This window comes from Cetorhinus maximus, chromosome 9, assembly GCF_964194155.1.
Source record: "Cetorhinus maximus chromosome 9, sCetMax3.hap1.1, whole genome shotgun sequence".
Lineage (NCBI taxonomy): Eukaryota > Metazoa > Chordata > Chondrichthyes > Lamniformes > Cetorhinidae > Cetorhinus > Cetorhinus maximus.
In genome coordinates, this window is record NC_135887.1 from 35885284 (window position 1) to 35903119 (window position 17836).

General features: G+C 47.8%; 1 protein-coding gene across 26 annotated transcripts in view; it reads right to left on the minus strand.

Moving 5' to 3' along the window:
* Positions 1–17836, minus strand: part of LOC144684561 (uncharacterized) — a 336148-nt gene that overhangs the window by 127224 nt on the left and 191088 nt on the right. For all 26 annotated transcript variants that reach the window (XM_078548502.1, XM_078548509.1, XM_078548490.1 and 23 more), the window contains 2 exons: positions 15635–15670; positions 11913–11945 (listed from right to left, as the gene is read on the minus strand). In XM_078548502.1, coding sequence (XP_078404628.1) covers positions 11913–11945; positions 15635–15670 — 69 coding nt within the window. The remainder of the gene's footprint in view (positions 1–11912; positions 11946–15634; positions 15671–17836) is intronic.

Here is a 17836-nt window from a genome sequence, read left to right on the forward strand (position 1 = left end):
TTCCTATCTACTCTACAAATTCAACTTCTCATATTCATTACTCTCTACTTTCTCTCATAGCAGAAGAGACCACACAACTACAGGGAGAAGCAGAGAATCGGCAGTGGACATGCAGTCATTGCCACATTAACCGCTGCATGTTTTAGATATCAGCAGGGTGGCACATTCCATTAGCATAGGTGGTATAGAGATTGAGGTCTCCCACATACCTGGTGATAGCATTAGGTAATGTACTACCACGTGGCACACATAATACCCAGACATGCTGAATTAATGTCACCAATAGCTGAAATGTCATGGTATGCACATTGGAGAGCTCCTCCACGTCAGAAATAATTCATGTCTTTCATTTCTCTCAGGGTGCTCAACGATGTTGGTGGAGCAACAGTGGGATGAGGCCAAGGAGTCCTCAGAGATGGATGAGCACACTGAGGATGCAACATCATAATGACTCATGTGCACTCTCCATCAGACCAGATCCTCAGTGGGTACTGAAGTAGAGATAACTCAGTTGTCACATGGTGCAGCGCACATCACGTGAACAGGAGCAGGTGTTGGAGGCAGAGGCAACATTGAAGAGGACACAGGACAATCCAAGCAATGTACAGCTGAACATGCATACTGAACCTCGGGGGTCATCCACTAAAAGGGATCCTCTGGAGCAGCAACAGGACATGATTGTGCTTCTGTCATCATTTCCAGAGGCAGTGCGCACCCTTGGAGAGACAGTGGAGGAGTCCATCTCTAGCATGAGTGCCATGATGTCGCAAGCACTTGTACTGTTGTCCACCTCCATGGAAAGAGAGGCCACTGAATGAAGAATCAGGTGTGGCAGGCAGCCGAGTGTATATTGGCGCCCAGCAATAGCCTACACACTCAGTCTTCCATTTTACATAAGATGGGCAAAAGCCTCACCTTGGTCGCTCAATGCCTCATAGAAATGCAGACAAGTACTCTCCCGCTAGCAGAGAAATGCTGGCGGACGTGTGAGGGAAGATGGAGAAAGCACGTGGAAGTGGGGAAGCGGGCGTGATAGGTGGCGTGCACGGAAAATATGGCGGGACCCACTTCATGATGGCGTGAAGGCAGGTCGCGATCTTTCGCTCAGCCCACCGACAGTGGGCTGCGTTTCCAGCCATCGGTCAGTGGGGAGTTAATTGTAATACATTAGCATATAATTAAAAGGGTATCCCATCAGGCTCTTCGAACCCCACTGTATTGTCCACCTTCATTGGTGGGAAAGCACGCCGACGTGTTTCTCAACAGCACGCAGGTAACGTGCACTTTGTGGCCTTCACTTTGGGGGGACTGAGGTGAGTGAGTGAGCAGCAGCGTTCTCCACAGCTCGCCCATTATTTACAGGCCTCAGGGGCGCCGGGGTAAACTGACGCCTGGCCCTGCAGGCGACTGCTGAGGGGTGGGGGTGTCAGGGCACGTGCTAGCCAGCCTCGGAGGCGACTGCTGAGGGGCAGGGGGTGCCTGGGGGCAAGTGTTGGTCAGCCTCGGAGGCAACTGCTGAGGGGGGTGGGGTCAAGTGCTGCCCTGGCGCTGCATCCTGCGCACAGGTGGGGGGCAGGGTAAGTGAGGGAAGTGGCCACGCATTGGGGACACCTGTATAAACTGACCATGCCTCTGCAACTGAGACAGATCAGGCGCAGCCACAATGAAATAACGAGTCAGGCTCCTAGCTTGCCCATGCATGCAAGCAACGCAGAGGCGCCAAAGGGCCACCAAGCACTCCATACCCTACCCCACCCGCCCTCTGCCCCCTTGGCACAGACTTCGAGTCCGCCACCACTTTATTGGGCTGTGGAGCAGTTGGACTGCACATGCTCTACAATCTCCTCGCCAACACTGGCCCATGTAGCAGTCACTGCTGAAGGCGCTCACAGCCCCTTGCAATCTCAGCATCCTGGTTTAGACCAGTGTCCCCCATGTCGCAGTTTGACAGGGCAGCCATGCAGTGCACTCTGGCTATCTGAGGAGTGACCAGCACTCTCCGGGAAGCATTAAGGGGCATTCACATAGGGCCAAGGAAGGTGCTAAGTACAGCCACGATAACCACGTCTCTCTCTCACTCTCATGCTGCAGGAGGACCACGTCAGGATTATGGATCTGGTGACTTAGCTGTAGGCCTGATGGCCTATAGAGACCATAGAAGACGGAGGAGAGGCACCTGGCCGTTCAAAGGCAGGAGCAGCAACCTCATGAAGGGGCAGCAGGGGCTCCCGCACACGCTGCCCAGGAGCGACAGCGAGCCAGTGCCTGGACCGGTCTGGTGGAGCCCTGCAATATAGTCTGCAGAGGGTATCACGTATCGTCATTGTCTGCTGCGCCCTTTACAGCCTGGTGCTGCAACGGGGTAAGGAGCTGGCTGAGGAGGAGATGGAGGAGCTGCACATCTCCTCTGATGAGGAGGACGCTGAAGGGGATGAGGGTGACGGGTCCTTGGTTGTGACGACGATGGGGATGAGACTCTTGCACTGGCTAGTCGAGGCAGGCGCACTCAGGAGGCCCTCATAGCTGCCAGATTTGTGGAGGATGATGACGACATGCAGTGAGGTGTCCCCATAGATCCTCACATCGCAGTTGTGAACGTTTGACTTCAGTCTGGCTTATCTCAGCGCCAATACCCTCTGTGAGAATGCTCCTGTCATGGAGATGCAGTGGAGGCCTAATAGTCACTTGATCGCAGGAGGATAATGACAACATGCAGTGAGGACACTCCGTAGATCTTCACATAACCTCTGAGAATGTCTGACCCCTGTCTGGCTGAGGGCAGCTTGCTTGCGCTCCATGATCAGGGTCACCTCAGAGACACAGCCATGAAACTTTAGACGCATCTGATGCTGTGTCCACCTTCAACACCTCAGCCCTTCAGGAGCTGGTGCACAGCATCACTGGTCGCAGATGCTGGTGTGATGGGGGCCAGCCCCACCTTAAAGGTGCTGAGAGCACACAGGGAGTATGAGAGAACTCTGTGGCACCTGCCCACTACATTCTGGCAGCAATGACCAGCACTGCCAAGGTGCAGGCATCAGTAATGTTTCCAGGGAGTGTGAGGCTGGACCGTCACTGTGGTCTGAAGGCTACACAGAGCACAGGGAAGAGGCCCTGGACTGAGACACCTGCCTTTTATCTCGTGCAGAAAGGTTTCAGATCTGAGTGACATGAACACTGCTCATCAAAACAGGGAGCCATAGGCAGGGGAACATTCTTGGGAGTTTATTGACAATAGTGAACATTATGTACATGTGATTAACACCTGTGCCCAGGCTGTGCAACTAATTCTCATTAACTGTCCTAACCCTGCCTCTATGTCTTGGTGCTCCCTGGACATCCACAGCAGAGGTGGAGGCAGCCTGCTGACTGTGACGCCCTGTCTGTGATGACTTTGGCGGGAATCCTCTGGAGGGCCGAGAATTGGAGGGCCCCGGCCTGCTTTCGGGTCCTGCTGTGTGGCATAGGCACCCTCTTTGGCCTCTGAAGCTGGGTCTGTGGAGGTCACCGGAAGAAGAGATTCAGATGGGCCGGTCACTCCCAGGGTCACCTGGGTGGACGACCCCGGAGCGTGCACCTGCTGATCCTCCTCCCTATGGGTGCCTGAGCGCCCCTGGCTGACTCCGTGAGCGGAAGGGGTAGCTGGAGTGAGATCGAGCTGCCCAGCATCCCTCTCGCGCACACACTGTTGGAGGCCAACTATGGTATCAGCTATGGAGTTAAGCCTGCGCAGCAGTGCAGGAGTGACGTCCTGGACCAAGGTCTCCATGGCGGCCGCCATCCTGTCAGTGTTGGCCTGGGTGCATTTCAATGCTGGCGCTATCACCTCAGCCTGAAGCTGGACGTACTCCTCCATCATGCCTTACTATCTGAGGAGTGCAGCGGACATCCCCTCCTGTTGTTCCCTAGTTTGCCTTTGCAACTCCAACAACTGTGACATGACCGAGTCCAGAGGCTCGTCATCTGACTCGGACTCAGCAACGTTCTGGCCTCCAGCAGTTCTCCGAGTGCCGGGGGCCTGGGTAGCCCCTGCCTCCACCTGCTGTGGATCAGAAAGTGCGATGTGCTCACCGGATTGTGATCCCGAGGCTACTTTAAAGTTAGGTCCTACCAGGTGTGTGTCTCTGTCACTGGTGGAGGTTGTGAGTGAGCACTGTGATGGGACTTCAAAGAGGGTGCTTTCAGGTTCCTTTTCAGAGGTTTCTTCGGAGCTTGCTAGGAGGCTCTGGGTCATGGACTCTGTCAGTTGTTTCCCAGATGTGCCTGTGAAAGCAAGGGGAGATAATTAGTGCATGGCAGTGGCCTGTGAAACAGAACACATCACTCACAGCATGGTTGTCTGATGGATGTTGCACTGCTGGATCCTCAATTGTTAGAGCAGTGCTGACCTCACCGTCAGCACAGGACCGGTCCTGGTCATTGCCGGCCAGCTGGATGGCTCTGTTTTCAAATCCTGTCAGAACTTTGAATTCCGGCATCTTCCCACCTGTCTGCAACCTTTCTTTCCTGTTTTGAGCCAGTTTGTCCTGCATGGATAGGGATGGGGAGAATGTATCAGGACACCTGCCGGGCCAGATGATAAGTATACCTGGCCTGTGTGGGTGGTGAGTGGTCCCATGGATGGATTGAGGACAATGACAGTGTGTGTGAAAGAGTGAATGGTGATGTCTTTTGCACTGGCAGTGAGCGAGGGTCGTGGGGATGTGTGATGGGTTTGTGAGCGTGTGAGTCGGGAGTGATGAAAAGAGTGACTTACCCTGGCAGAAGGGAGGAGATCATTCATCCCTTTGCGGCACTGGGTGGCTGTCTTACTCTGCAGGGCGTTCGCACTGACCACTGTTGCCACTGCCTCCCAAGCTGGATTGGTGACATTGCTACCCATCCTGTGGCCAGAGAAGCGGTAGAACACATCCCAGCAGGCCTCCACAGCATCCAGCAGGCCTCCACAGCATCCAGCAGTCGCTCGAGGGACCCGTCATTGAAGCGGGGGGCTGCAGTCCTTTTGCCTTTGATGGCCATGTCTCTCAGGCAGCGGTGGTGAGCTGGTGGTGTTGAGCGCTTTGCTGGCGGCTGCCTTTTTAAGATGGCGGCCGGTGTGATACAACAGCGGGGTGATAGCGAGCAGGCGAATGAGAGCCCGCCCGCCATGGGCATGCGGGAGGATCTGATGGAGATGCATGAGGGAATGCCATGGTCTCCATTGTGAAGGAGTCCTTGCGGAGCATGAGCAATGCAATGACCGTCATGGCCAAGCGCACTACCTCCTCCATGGAGATAGTGGCCACTCTCATGAAGAGGCTCCTCCAGGAGCTGAATCAGGGCTTCCTGGGGGTGTGATTGGACCTGCAAGCCCTCACACCAGCAATGACCACAGGTGGTCAGTGTCAGTGTGGGAGATGAATTGGGCCCCCAGTTTCCCAGTTAGGCTTCCGTCCATCAATGGTGAGCAGGGAGGTCCAAAGCAACCTCACACTGCCTGTCGTCTCTGCCAGCTCCTCTCAGGGCGCTCCGGATAATGGCAGCAGCTCCTCCACTCTTCAGCTAGTGACTGTGGCATGTGATGAGGCTGCTGGGGAGATGCCAGCTTTGGCACTGACCGCTCCCTCCCAGGCAGGGTCAACATAGGCTCCATGGGGCTGAGGATGCCCGCAAAGGTCATCAAAGCCAACAGGATAGTAGAGTGAGCAGACTGTCTCTAATACCAGTATCAGCGAGGAGAGAGCACCTAGACACAAGCAAAATCTTAAAGCACCTTAAGCACACTACAGGCTTATCAGTGGTGACATTTTTTCCCCCCTTTTTACATTAAATGTTCATTGGGGTGATGGATTACACCTCTCAATTTTATTTGTATTATGTATGCCCGGCACCACATCATTAAATGTGTTTCTGTACAACTAGCCTCTGGGTGCTTCATTTGTTCTGCAGGCGCTGGGTAAGTCATGTTGTTATGAGCGACTTGTTTGTCATTAAACTTTATTGAAATGGCACATAGTGCATGTTGTTCACCAAGCAAATGTTCCTGTCAGGTATTGAGTATGGAGCCTGCAGCCCTGGCATGTGGTGGTGGTACTTATCTGGTAGGCTAGCTGACGGATCGTTGGATCAAAGCGTCCCAGGTGTCCCTGCCTCCCTGAAGGTTGCCCAGGTCAGTGTCTATCCCCTTAGCATTCATCTGACTGTGCTTGTCCTCGGACTCACTACTGGACTCATCGTCTATTGCCAGAGCAGCTGCGTCAACATCTTCCTCCACTGCATCCCTTCTTTCCAGTGCCAGATTGTGTAGAGTGCAGCATGCAACTACTATCAGTGACACACAATCTGGGGGGCATTGGAGTGCGCCCCTGAATGGTCCAGGCATCAGAAGCGCATCTTGAGAATACCTATGGTCTCGCTACTATCACCCTTGTGGAGGCATGGTTCCTATTGTACCGCTGCTCGGCCTCTGTTCTTGGATGGCGGAGAGGCGTCATGAACCACCTTTTGAGGGGATAGCCCTTATCACCCAGCAGCCATCCATCCAGCTGGGCTAGAGCACTGAACAGCCTCGGCACCCAGGAGTGTCTCAGGATGTAAGTGTCATGAAAGCTGCCTGGGTACCTTGCACAGACTTGCAGAATCTGCATCCTGTGGTCACACACTATCTGCACGTTCATAGAGTGGAATCCCTTCCTGTTGACGAAGCCACCCGGCTCACCTGCTGGCGCCTCGATGGCCACATGTGTGCAGTCGACTGCACCCTGGATGCAGGGAAACCCAGCAATTGCTGCAAAGCTTCTGGCTCACTCTGCTTGGCTGGCTTCATCTGTGCAGTAGTGAATGAAAGTCAATGCACGCCTGAACAGAGCATCCATCACCAGCTTGACACAACTGTGGACAGCTGATTGGGAGACTCCACAGAGATCAGCCACTCCTGGAAAGAGCCAGAGGCATAGAAGTTGAGGGCCATTGTGACTTTCAAGGCCACTGGCATGGGGTGTCCACCCACACAGTTGGAGCTGATCCTCTGACAGATGGAGGTCAATTTCTCCTTTGAAAGGCGGAGCCTCCATCAGCATTGCACCTCAGACATATTGAGGGGGCTACATTGCCGCCTGTATACCCTGGCAGCAGGATAGTAGCATCATCTGCGGCCCCTTCCGCCTTGGACTTCCTGTTGGCCCTGTGCCCCGTGTGCCTGCACCTCTCCTCCCACAGGTTATTCCCTTGGAGGCTAAATAGGGACACCTGGCCTCCTCCCGCTTCTGGCCCTCTCTTCCTCCTCAGAGGAGGTGCCTCCAGCAGAGACCACAATCCCCGTTCCCAGGGTAAGGGAAGGCTGTCTGATACCTGGAAGGAACCAAGTGGTATGACTCCTCCAGAGTCCTGAACTGAAACCTCTTATCTCTGTCAAAGCAGCTCTGAAGCAAATGAAGATGTCCTGTTCACACAAGCAAGCAGCAGCAACTTATAAGCTAAAGTATAAACAACTCACATTACCAAGCCCACTCACCCCTCTTATCCCACTCGTGAATGAGGTTTTCGAAAATGTGGCCTGCCCGCCTACCCGTTGCACCCGTGCAACACCCTGAAAATCGCACGGGCAATTGGTGTCTCAAAGACCTTAACTGGCTGTTAATTAATGGTGGGCGCGCCTCCATTTTCATCATATGCCCACCTAGCAAAATATCCCGAGGGTGCGCGATGACGTTGGGACACACGCCCAATATCATTGCACGTCATACTACACTTGGGCGTGTCAGGCACACGACTGCAAAGTAAAATTCTGCCCTATGTGTTTTTCAGTACATTGTGGAGTTTTACTTGGAGCTGGTGTACTTGGTCACTGCCTTTGTCCCTTCCAACACTGCATGCATGGCTAGTTCCCCGATCAGCAGCAGGCACACAGCAGTTTGGATCTCCCGGGAGCTGATGGCGCTGCGCTTGTTGTAATGGGCCAGGTGGGAAGCTTCTCCCGCGATGCGCTCGGAAATATTGTTCACAAATGAGTTCATGATGCGCATAGCCTTGGAGGATATGCACTTTGCAGATGTAGATGGAGTAACTTTCTTTCCTGGATCTTTTCCTCTTCTTGCTGCCCTTTGCTGGCAACTTTTTCTGCGCTTTCTTGGTGCCCTTCTTTGAAACCTGTGCTTTCTTGTCATCAATCATGATCACAGTCAGCTTCAGGCACAGATGATTGCACTGTTATTTGACCTCACGCACACAGGTCAATTGAAGTGTGCCTGTATGTGGCTGTCACAAGATTCTCAGGCAGTCAGGTGAATGGCTGTAAGCATTCTGGCCACATCTGTCTCCTCTTCCTCCTAGGTCAGCACCTTTCTCCGCCTGCAATGTCAATCCTCTCTGCAGCATGATGTTGTGCAAGGCACAGCAGACCACAACAATTCTGGAGACCCTTGTTGGTGCATGCTGAGAGGCACCACCAGATTTTCCAGGCACCTGAATTGCATCTGCTGCGACCCCTTGGCTTGTTCAATGAGTATCCTTGTGGCCATGTGGCTCTCATTGTATCTCTGCTGTGCTAGAGCTCCTCACAGGAGTCATCAGCCAGGTCCTTTCAGGGTAGCCCCTGTCTCCAAGAAGTCAGTCTCCACTACAGCAGAAGCTACCAAATGGCTCAGTGCTACAGTGGAACCTCAGACAGAGGCCATTAGATCAATGCTTGGTGCATGCAAGCCCAGCGCCCAGCTTGCTGTGATGTAGACTCAGGCTGCTGCCAATGCTCAAAAAGCGGGATTCTCACAGTAGTCCAACAAGTTGCTAGGATTGCGGAGGTGGTGCCCATGAGAGTGGCAGTGGCACAATGGAGGATGATCCTTTCTCAGGATGACAGCATTCATCCTCCTGCCACTGCTGCTCCACCAGTGCCCTTGTTGGTGCCTGTCAGCTAGCTTGCCCAGACTGCTGTGGCACAAGTCAAGGTGGTGCAGTCCATAACTGGATCCTCAAGGCCCAGAGATACTTGAGGAGGAAGGATTTCAAAAGCACTTTACTGTAAGTTGTTGTATGGTTGTTTAAATAGTGCTGGAGCAGCTGAATGCTGGTTCTTTGTGGAGTGCCATGCACATTCATCCAATGTACTTACATGGTCCATGTTTGCTAGATTGGTGCCATATCAGCTGATGTGTGCCATCAGAATAACTCTGGATCACTTGCTTCTGGCACATGCAGGGGTTGCCTGCGTGATGCCCTTCTTATAATTGCACAGAATGCAAGCTGCAGTGGAAGCAGCTGCTGGTGTACCATGCCCCAGCAAAAGAGCACTAGGCCTCTGTGCCACCATCTCTGTCAGTGCTATTGCAAGCAAGTTCACATCCTCTATTTTCTATCCCTTGGCCAATTCTGTATCCATGCTGCTACTACCTCTTTATTGCATGGGCTTCAGTTTTGCTAACAAATCTAATGTGTGGTATTTTCTCAAATATCTTTTGAAAATCCATATACACAATATCAACTGCATTGCCTTCATGCCCCCTCCACTATTCATCAAGTAACTTAATCAAGTTAGTCAATCACGATTTGCCCTTAACAAATCTGTGTTGCTTCCCTTTTATTGGATGCTTACCAAATGGCTGTTAATTTTCTCTCAAATTATTGTGCCTAAAAGCTCCTCCACCACTTTCGTTAAACTGACTAACCTTTCAGTTTATTAATTTACAGGTTTATTCTTCTTCCCTTTTTTGAATAAAGGTGTAACATCTGCATTTACCCAGTCCTTTGGCATCACCCCTGTATGTAAGGAAGATTGGAAAACAATGGCCAGAACCTCCACAATTTCTACCCTTACTTCCCTCAGCAACCTAGGAGGAAATCCCATTTGGACAAGGTGACTTATCTACATTAAGTACTGCCAACCTTACTGTACCATCCCTTTATTTTCATCTCAGCCAGTATCCTGGAAATTCCTTCTTTACCATAGCTTCAGCAAAGCCCTCTTCCATAGTAAACATGGATGCAAACTACTCATTTAATATCTCAATCATGCCTTCTGTCTCCACCAATAAATCTCCATTTTGGCTTCTAATTGGGCCCATCACTTCTCTAACAACCCTTTTAAAGTTAATTTGTCCATGGAAGACCTTTAGATTTCCTTTTCGCCAAACTATTCCCTTATTGTTTCATCGCCCCTCTTATTTCCTTTTTAATTTGTTGTCTGTACTTTTTATACGCAGCTTGATTCTCCCTTGTATTAACGAACTGACATTTTTCATATACCCTCTTTCTCTGTTTCATCCTACTCTCTAATTCTTTCTTCACACTACTTGACTGTTCCTTTGACATTAAAGAAAATCTGGGTGCTGACTGATTTGACATCTATTTGCAAGGAATTTCAATTACCGTTTCTTCTTTACATGTGAATATTAGAAAAAAGCATAGGGCAGAGTTTTTTGCTGAGTGGGTGGGCACGCGCCCAACCCCCATGGTTGGTGGACAGGAAAAAAGGCCAAGAGGCCTTTGCATTTTTTTGCGAAACCTCATCCATGGGTTTCGATCTGTCATTAAAAACAAATTTAAAAATTTCATCCCAATTTCTAACATGTTCCTGCATATGTGACTGAGTCACATGAGGGGACATGTTTTTTAACATTTAAAAAATCTTCATTTTTAACTTTCAAAACTCTTCATTGCCCCAACGCAGCTCTGTGTGCCAGGGAGCTTTTCTTGCGTGCATGCGCGAACTTCGCGCCCCCCACCCCCCACACAGGCATCGCTGAATGCTGCCGCGTGCGTTTCAGGCCCGCCAGCGTGAAATCGCTGTCCAGCCCCGACCGTGGGCGGCAGTCGGCTTTCTGACCGCTCCCTCCGCACCCCCCCACCCCCTGAGTCTGCCCGAGGAGGGAAACATGCTGGCCTTAAGGTAAGTTTTGGGACAACATTGAGTTTAGACACAGAACAAAGAAAAAACACTAGTAAACATTTTTTCTTTGCACTGGACTTGTACTTCAAGAGCTATTGGGAGCAAGGCAAAGGGAAATCACTTTTCAATTGTTTCAACAGACTGCGAGGTTTGTGGTACATAGCAGATAAAGAAACATGCTTTACTGAAAGATCAAGTATTTCAAGAACTCAGCAAGGTCTGATGAAATACCTGAATAACTTTAAAAACATATGCAAAGTTAGTAGGTTGCAAATCGACTTGTTATATATCTCTACTGTGAGAAAAGACCAATGTCATAGTATAAATCAGCACCTTGTGTTGAACAAGAATGTGCACAGGCAAACGGAAATTTTATTAACTTTATATATTAAGTGAGATATGTCTGGACCAAGACTCTCATTGTAAAAAGAATAAACTGAACTATAAATTCAATGCCAAAGCAATGTTAAACAAAAACATATCCCAAACTTTAACAAAGGTATGTTGTAAAAGGGAAATAAATTAATTGTCAGCAACATAACTGAACTAATGCTGGCAACAGAAGGAAAACACTGAAGTTCAGTCCTGAAATGAGACACTACATGCACAAATAAACATTCATGGGATATCTCCCTCAGTCATAATTTACTTTACATGAGTTATTTATTTTTATTTGGAGACTGATGGCATAAGGATGCTAGAGATACTTTGGATTGGTATCAGCAGTTATATGTACCAGCAGTACTACAGTTAAGATGTCTGTTAAATGTGGAATTTCTTCTTACTAAAATTAGATGATACTGAATAACTATCAATTATAATTGAGATCTTAGTGAAAAATTAACAAGAGCAATAAAGCTCAGACCGCCGGTAATATACTTAGAGTACCTGAAATCCCATCAGATAATTGACGTAGCAAAATTAAGTCTAATCCTTTGTCAGTTGTCTTTATGGCATTGTCACCAATCATATGGGAACAACATAGTAATAAATAACTAATGTCAGAATGACAGAGTATTCCAATGTTTAACTAAGTACAAAAGGACTGTACCTGCTACAGCTCCTGGAACAGCACCTGGAACACCTGCATTAGCAGCACAAGAAATTAAGACATTATAATGTAAAATTGGTCCAGTGAGTTAACATGAAGAACGAATGTCAGTGCACTGACTAATGTTTCTTTAGCCAGTCATCAAATAATATTCTTTGCAGTTCCTCTTGCTACATGGATGAAGTGATTGTAATGCTAGCATCTTGTGCTTTTTGGGACACAGCTGCCTCATTAACAATGAGCCCACACTCCAGGCATGATTTTAATCCTAACTGCCTGGTGGAAACTGGGGGGAAGGCTGTTAAATTGACCATGGGACTTATCAACTGACATCCTGCTCCACTCCTAGGGCAGAAATTTTCATTCAGCAGGCGGGCGCGCGACCGACCCGCTCAAGCATGAAATGACGCGCGTTGATGTCGGCTGAGCGTGCCGATGTCAACGTGCAGTTGCACGATAGTTTGGTTGGCAGGCGTGCACCAGAGCCGGCAGTGCACCCGCCGACAATTTAAAGGGCTGTTAAAGCCATTAAGTGATCAATTAACTTAAATTTTTGGCTGCCCGTCCAACCTAACAGCTGGCAGGCAAGCAAAAAGGCCAAGCGGCCTTTGCATTTTTTGGAAACCTCATCCACGGGCGGGATGCCACTCTCGTTTCATGCTAGATGGGCCTTAATTGGCCCCCCAGCGTGAAATTGCTTTCTGGGCCTGCCAACCGCCCCCGCTTGCCCCTGCCGAGCCCGCATGCCAAGGGAAAAATTCTGCCTCTACTCTCTTTATTTAGCCTGGTCATCTGAGCAGCCAGCAAGGACACTTGCCTGAACCTCACCCAAGGGCTGGATGAGGTTTCCGTTATTAAATAAAATAAAAATAAAAATCTATGGACAGCACTTTTATCACCTATATGCTCTCGTGGCTGATTGTGACACTTGGACATTTTTTTTCCTGATTTTCAAAACTTTATTTCATGGTTTTCGGGTCTGTAGCACCCTGAGGCAGTTCTCTGCCTTCGGGGAGCTTTCTTTCAGCGCTCGCCCGTGCCCGCGGAAATGTCGACGCCCAGCTGCGCTGAGCTTTACAGCGCACGTTTCACGCTGGCTGGCCATTAATTGGCCAGCCAGCGTGAAATCGCGGTCGGGGGCCAATGGCAGTTGGAAGTCCGTTTCCCGACCACTCCCGGGCCCGCCAATTGTACCTGCCCACCAAGCTGAAAATTCAGGCCATGGAATTCTGGGAGGTCAAAACTATCGCATCCACTATCCATGTAGGGTATAAGGGGCCATGGGTACAGGGGCATAGGTTGGCATGGATTGTTTGAAGGTTATGGGGGCTGGTGACAGGGCATGAGGTGACATAGGTTGGTACAGGTGGAGCATAGGAAGTGTGTGTGTGGGTGGGTCAGAGGGTGTGAGGGGTGAGGGCTGGTGGGATGTTTTATGTTCCATTCTTTTAAAAAAAAACTTAGACACAGTGCCATAGCTCTGAGGCAGGCCTTCCACCCAACCCACCTCTGCACCAGGCATCCTCCGCACCTCTTCCAGGGTCGCTCGGCCCAACTTCTAACATAGCCCACTACCACCCAGACTGAAAATCTGTTGCCCAGACAGCCATTTTTAAAAGTTAGGTTTTCCTGACTCTGTTTACCCGACTCGCTGATGAAAATCTAGACACATGATTTCAGATTCAATAAACTGCTGAATGAGCATCACACTCAATTCAAAGCACTGATGATGCAGAGGACTGAAGCAGATTGCAGAGACCTTGATGGGGTCTAATTCCATGCTCTATGCCAATATCCGAGAAAATTTCAACACAGGTACTCAGCATCAAGAACCTCTGCTTGGAATATAATCAGAGCTTACAATTTTGTGGTCTTCAGACATTTATGGACCATTTGGTTAGAATTATGATAATACCTCTCAGGGTTGCTTTTCCATCAGGAACATAGAAACATTAAAAAATTATGGCACAGAAGGAGGCCATTGAACCTACTTTGAATTGGCTGAAAAAGTTATCCATCCTAATCTTACTTTTCAGCTCTTGGTCTGTAACATTATAGTTTATGTTCCATTCTTCTTTAAAAAACAATTAGACACAGTGCTGTAGCCCTGAGGCAGGCCTTCCACCCAACCCACCTCTGCACCAGGCATCCTCCTCACTACTTCCAGGATCACCTGGCCAGGCTTGAGGGTTTCTGCCTCTACCACCTTTTTAGTGAGTTCCAGGCCCACTGCATCCACTGGGTGAAAAACATTCTCCTCAATTTCCCTTTAATCCTTCTACCAATTACTTTAAATTTTTGTCCCTTGGTTATTGACTTCTCTGCTAAGGAAAACAGATCCTTCCTATCCACTCTATCTAGGCCCCTCAAAATTTTATACACCTCAACTAAATCTCCCTCAGCCTCCTCTGTTCCAAAGGAAACAACCCAAACCTATCCAATATTTCTTCATAGTTGAAATTCTCCATTTCTGGCAACATCCTTATAAACCTCCCTAGTACTCTATCTCTAGTATGATCACATTCTTCCTGTAATACAGTGACCAGAACTGTTCGCAGTTCGCTGTTCGCATTGGTCTGGATTATTGTTGGATTGCCATTCCACCCAAACTTTCCCCAACTTCAATGCTGTTATGCTCTTCTTGCTGGGTCTTCTAAGCCCTGCTTTACCAGAAATGCGGAACACAGCACCCCTCCGACATCTCTGTCATAGTGTTGTAGAGTCATTTGTGGGGGGGGAGGGGGTGGGGGGGGAGGGGGTGGGGGGGTGGGGAGGTGTTGGTGTGACAAGACACACCCCCTTTCTACAGCAGTAGCTGCCATATAGTAAGTTTCAAGGTGCACTGTTAATTTTAGTTCCCAACCTTGGTCACCCTGCAGCCGCATCTCAGTAATGGCTAACAGATCAAGGCCATTTGTTTTTATTTGTGTCATTAATTCATCTGTCCTGTTACTGGTAGTCACTGTTGGAATGGCAAACAAATATCACAATAGGAGAAATACATTAATACTCAAAATCTAGTTGAAGGTATCAAAATAAGCCACCAAATTCAAACACGGCTAGAAAATAGTCAAAAGGACATGAAAAAACTATGAATGAAGAACTGTAGAAAGAAAGAATATTGAATAGTTTATGACCCTGTTACCGCCTAGGCAGCCGTTGGCTTTAGCTATTTGATTCCTGTTGGTGTACATTACTAGTTCTATACTTTCCATATATAGGTTTCCCATTACGTATTTTGTTGCTGCTGATTGAACATTTCATATTGGCCAAGGTCCAAGATTGTGCCTTTAACTGATTGTTTCTCATTTGGCAAGATATTTCCTAGGTTCTCCCTGGACAAAACCATTCTAATAAAGACCAGGCAGTATTGTGAAACTTCAGGCTCATACTCCAAATTCCCTACATACTAAGGCAATTGATATTGTTCAGTTTATGAAACTACAACCTCAGTATCAGGCACAGATTCTCAAATACAAACTCAATAAAGCCAAAATGTTGTTAACTATACAGTAAAGTGAGAAGAGTTGATAGCAAATATTGAATAATGCCATGAGAAAACTATTGTAGCTCTGTTTAAAGTTTATTCTTTACCTGGTCATGGATTTAATAGTTATATAACTTCTATATTTGACAAGAAGATTGTTCTTATTAATGCTCTATGTTTTCTAAAACAGCAATAATTTAATGTTATTACAAACTATGAAAGTAGGTAGATTTACCTCCATATTTAGCAGCTTTAGCTGACGCATATCCACCTGCAATAACAGAGAATTGACAAGTTATTAGAAGGCAGAGACTAGCTACATACAAAGTAGAAGAATGGGTAACATTATGTAGTTAAACAGCACAACCTCATTTCAGTAATTCCTAAATTATTCAATCTCAATGCAAATTATTCAAATCTCATTAAAAAATATAATAATCTTTAAGATCATGTGAAAACATGGAATCAGAATAGGTTTCTTGTCCATTAATTCTCATTTCATAGATAGAGCATGTGCAATTGACTATTCTTTTGTATGGCATTACAACAAGTTGTATACAAAAAAATAGCAAGGGAAATGTCTTACAAAATAGACCCTGATGGCTACTATGAGCACAGAGGAGCTTGCTGAACAGACTGGCTACCAACAGATTTCCCAGCTCAATGGATACTCTGGCAATCTTTGTTCAACGAGTGATGATTACTTCTCTATCAGATCATCTGCATTCAAGGACTGGGGTTCTTTGGGGATAATGTTTGAACCTTTCTCACTCATATTCCATGCAACCTTTGAAACTGATACAGAATGCTGATGGACAGCTGCAGCAGGACTTCTGTTTCTAGGACTTGAATGGCGCTGATCCCATGACAATCTTGTGGAGTGACTGCCACACCACATTTCACACATAGGGCTCAATAATAACACAGAAGTTGGTTCTGACTGGGTACAGTGGGCAGTGTAGAGTAAAGGGTTAACATCAGGAGTGCTTGATACTGATGTAACTACTGATGTAACTATGATGCAATGTCACATAATGAAGTGACTGAGATTTGGTGGGAAACAGTAATACAACCTTGTGTGAAATACTGAGATGGACGCAGGTCTGCAAATAAGCATGAATGGTTTTATGGATAACAGTCTATGGTATTATTCTTAGGGTAACAGGCAAACCCTAAAGAAATCCCATCAAGACCCTAAACCTAAGATGAAACAAGGTGGCAGCTGGTAGTTTCTGTCGATTGTGCACCATCCAAAATATGGTGGCAGCGAATAGAGTGTAAAGACCCAGAAAAACTCTAAGAGAAGACGACAGACCTGAAAGTCCTACAATTCATTGGAAAAATGACAAGAACAACAAGGATTGAAGACTCACCTGAGAACAGGACCTCATGGGTACTGAAAATGCAAGCAGACACACAGACCCAGAGACCAGACAGCAGTGAGTACAGGTCTACAAAATCTACAGGCCAACCTACTGAAGCAGCGACAGAGTTTAGGGCAAGCAAGGAGTCTGAGTTTCCACTCCTAGAAGCTGAAGACTTGCAACAGGATCAACACTGGGGCAACTGGAAGAAGAGATTCTCTAGATACAGAACAGCTTCAGGTTTGCATAAGAAGGCCCAGAACAATTAGGTCATACTTTACTCTACACAAAAGGGGCCATATAAGATGGTGATATTGAAAGACATTGGTTGTCGATGAGGCTTTAAGCTCATATGAGGAAGTTCTCCAGGATTCGGTTCATACTTCGCTGTTCAGAAAAATTTGATAATTGGGCAAGCAAAATTTAATAAGAGGAGGCAAAAACCGGGCAAATAATGGGTTCATTTATAAATGACTTGTACAAACTCATGGAGAATTGCATCTATGGGATCCTCAGAGAGGAATTGATATGTGATCACACAGTGATTGGGGTCTTAGATGAAACCCTATCAGATCTTTGGCAAATGAGGAGGGAAGATTTAGCTCTCACATGGCAGTACAAATAGGGCGACAGACTGAGCTTCAGAAGCAAAACAATGGTTGTTCATGGCTAAAGTGATGTCCTTTGGGAAAAATGACTGAAGCCATTCAAAATGTTAGACAAAAAAGACAAAGCGCAGTGAAGCAAAAGCCCACGGAATTGGGAAAAAGCGCACCAACTGCCATCTTGAGATACTCTTGGTGTGGCAGGAAACCCTCCACAAGTGGGAAGATTTCCCAACAGTGGGAGATGAGTGCCACAAGTATGGGAAGTTAGGACATTTTAAAATAGTTTGCAGATCCAAAGTTCCTACAGCTCCTGGGAAGAAAGAAATAACAAGGGAACCAAATAAAATCCAAGAAATGGAAGAGCCACCGAAAAAACAAACAACTTTCTCAGAAGAAGTTAACAAAATGGAAAATAATTATTGGAGCATGAGATTCGAAAGTGCTACAGTGCAGGGAGAGAGTGTG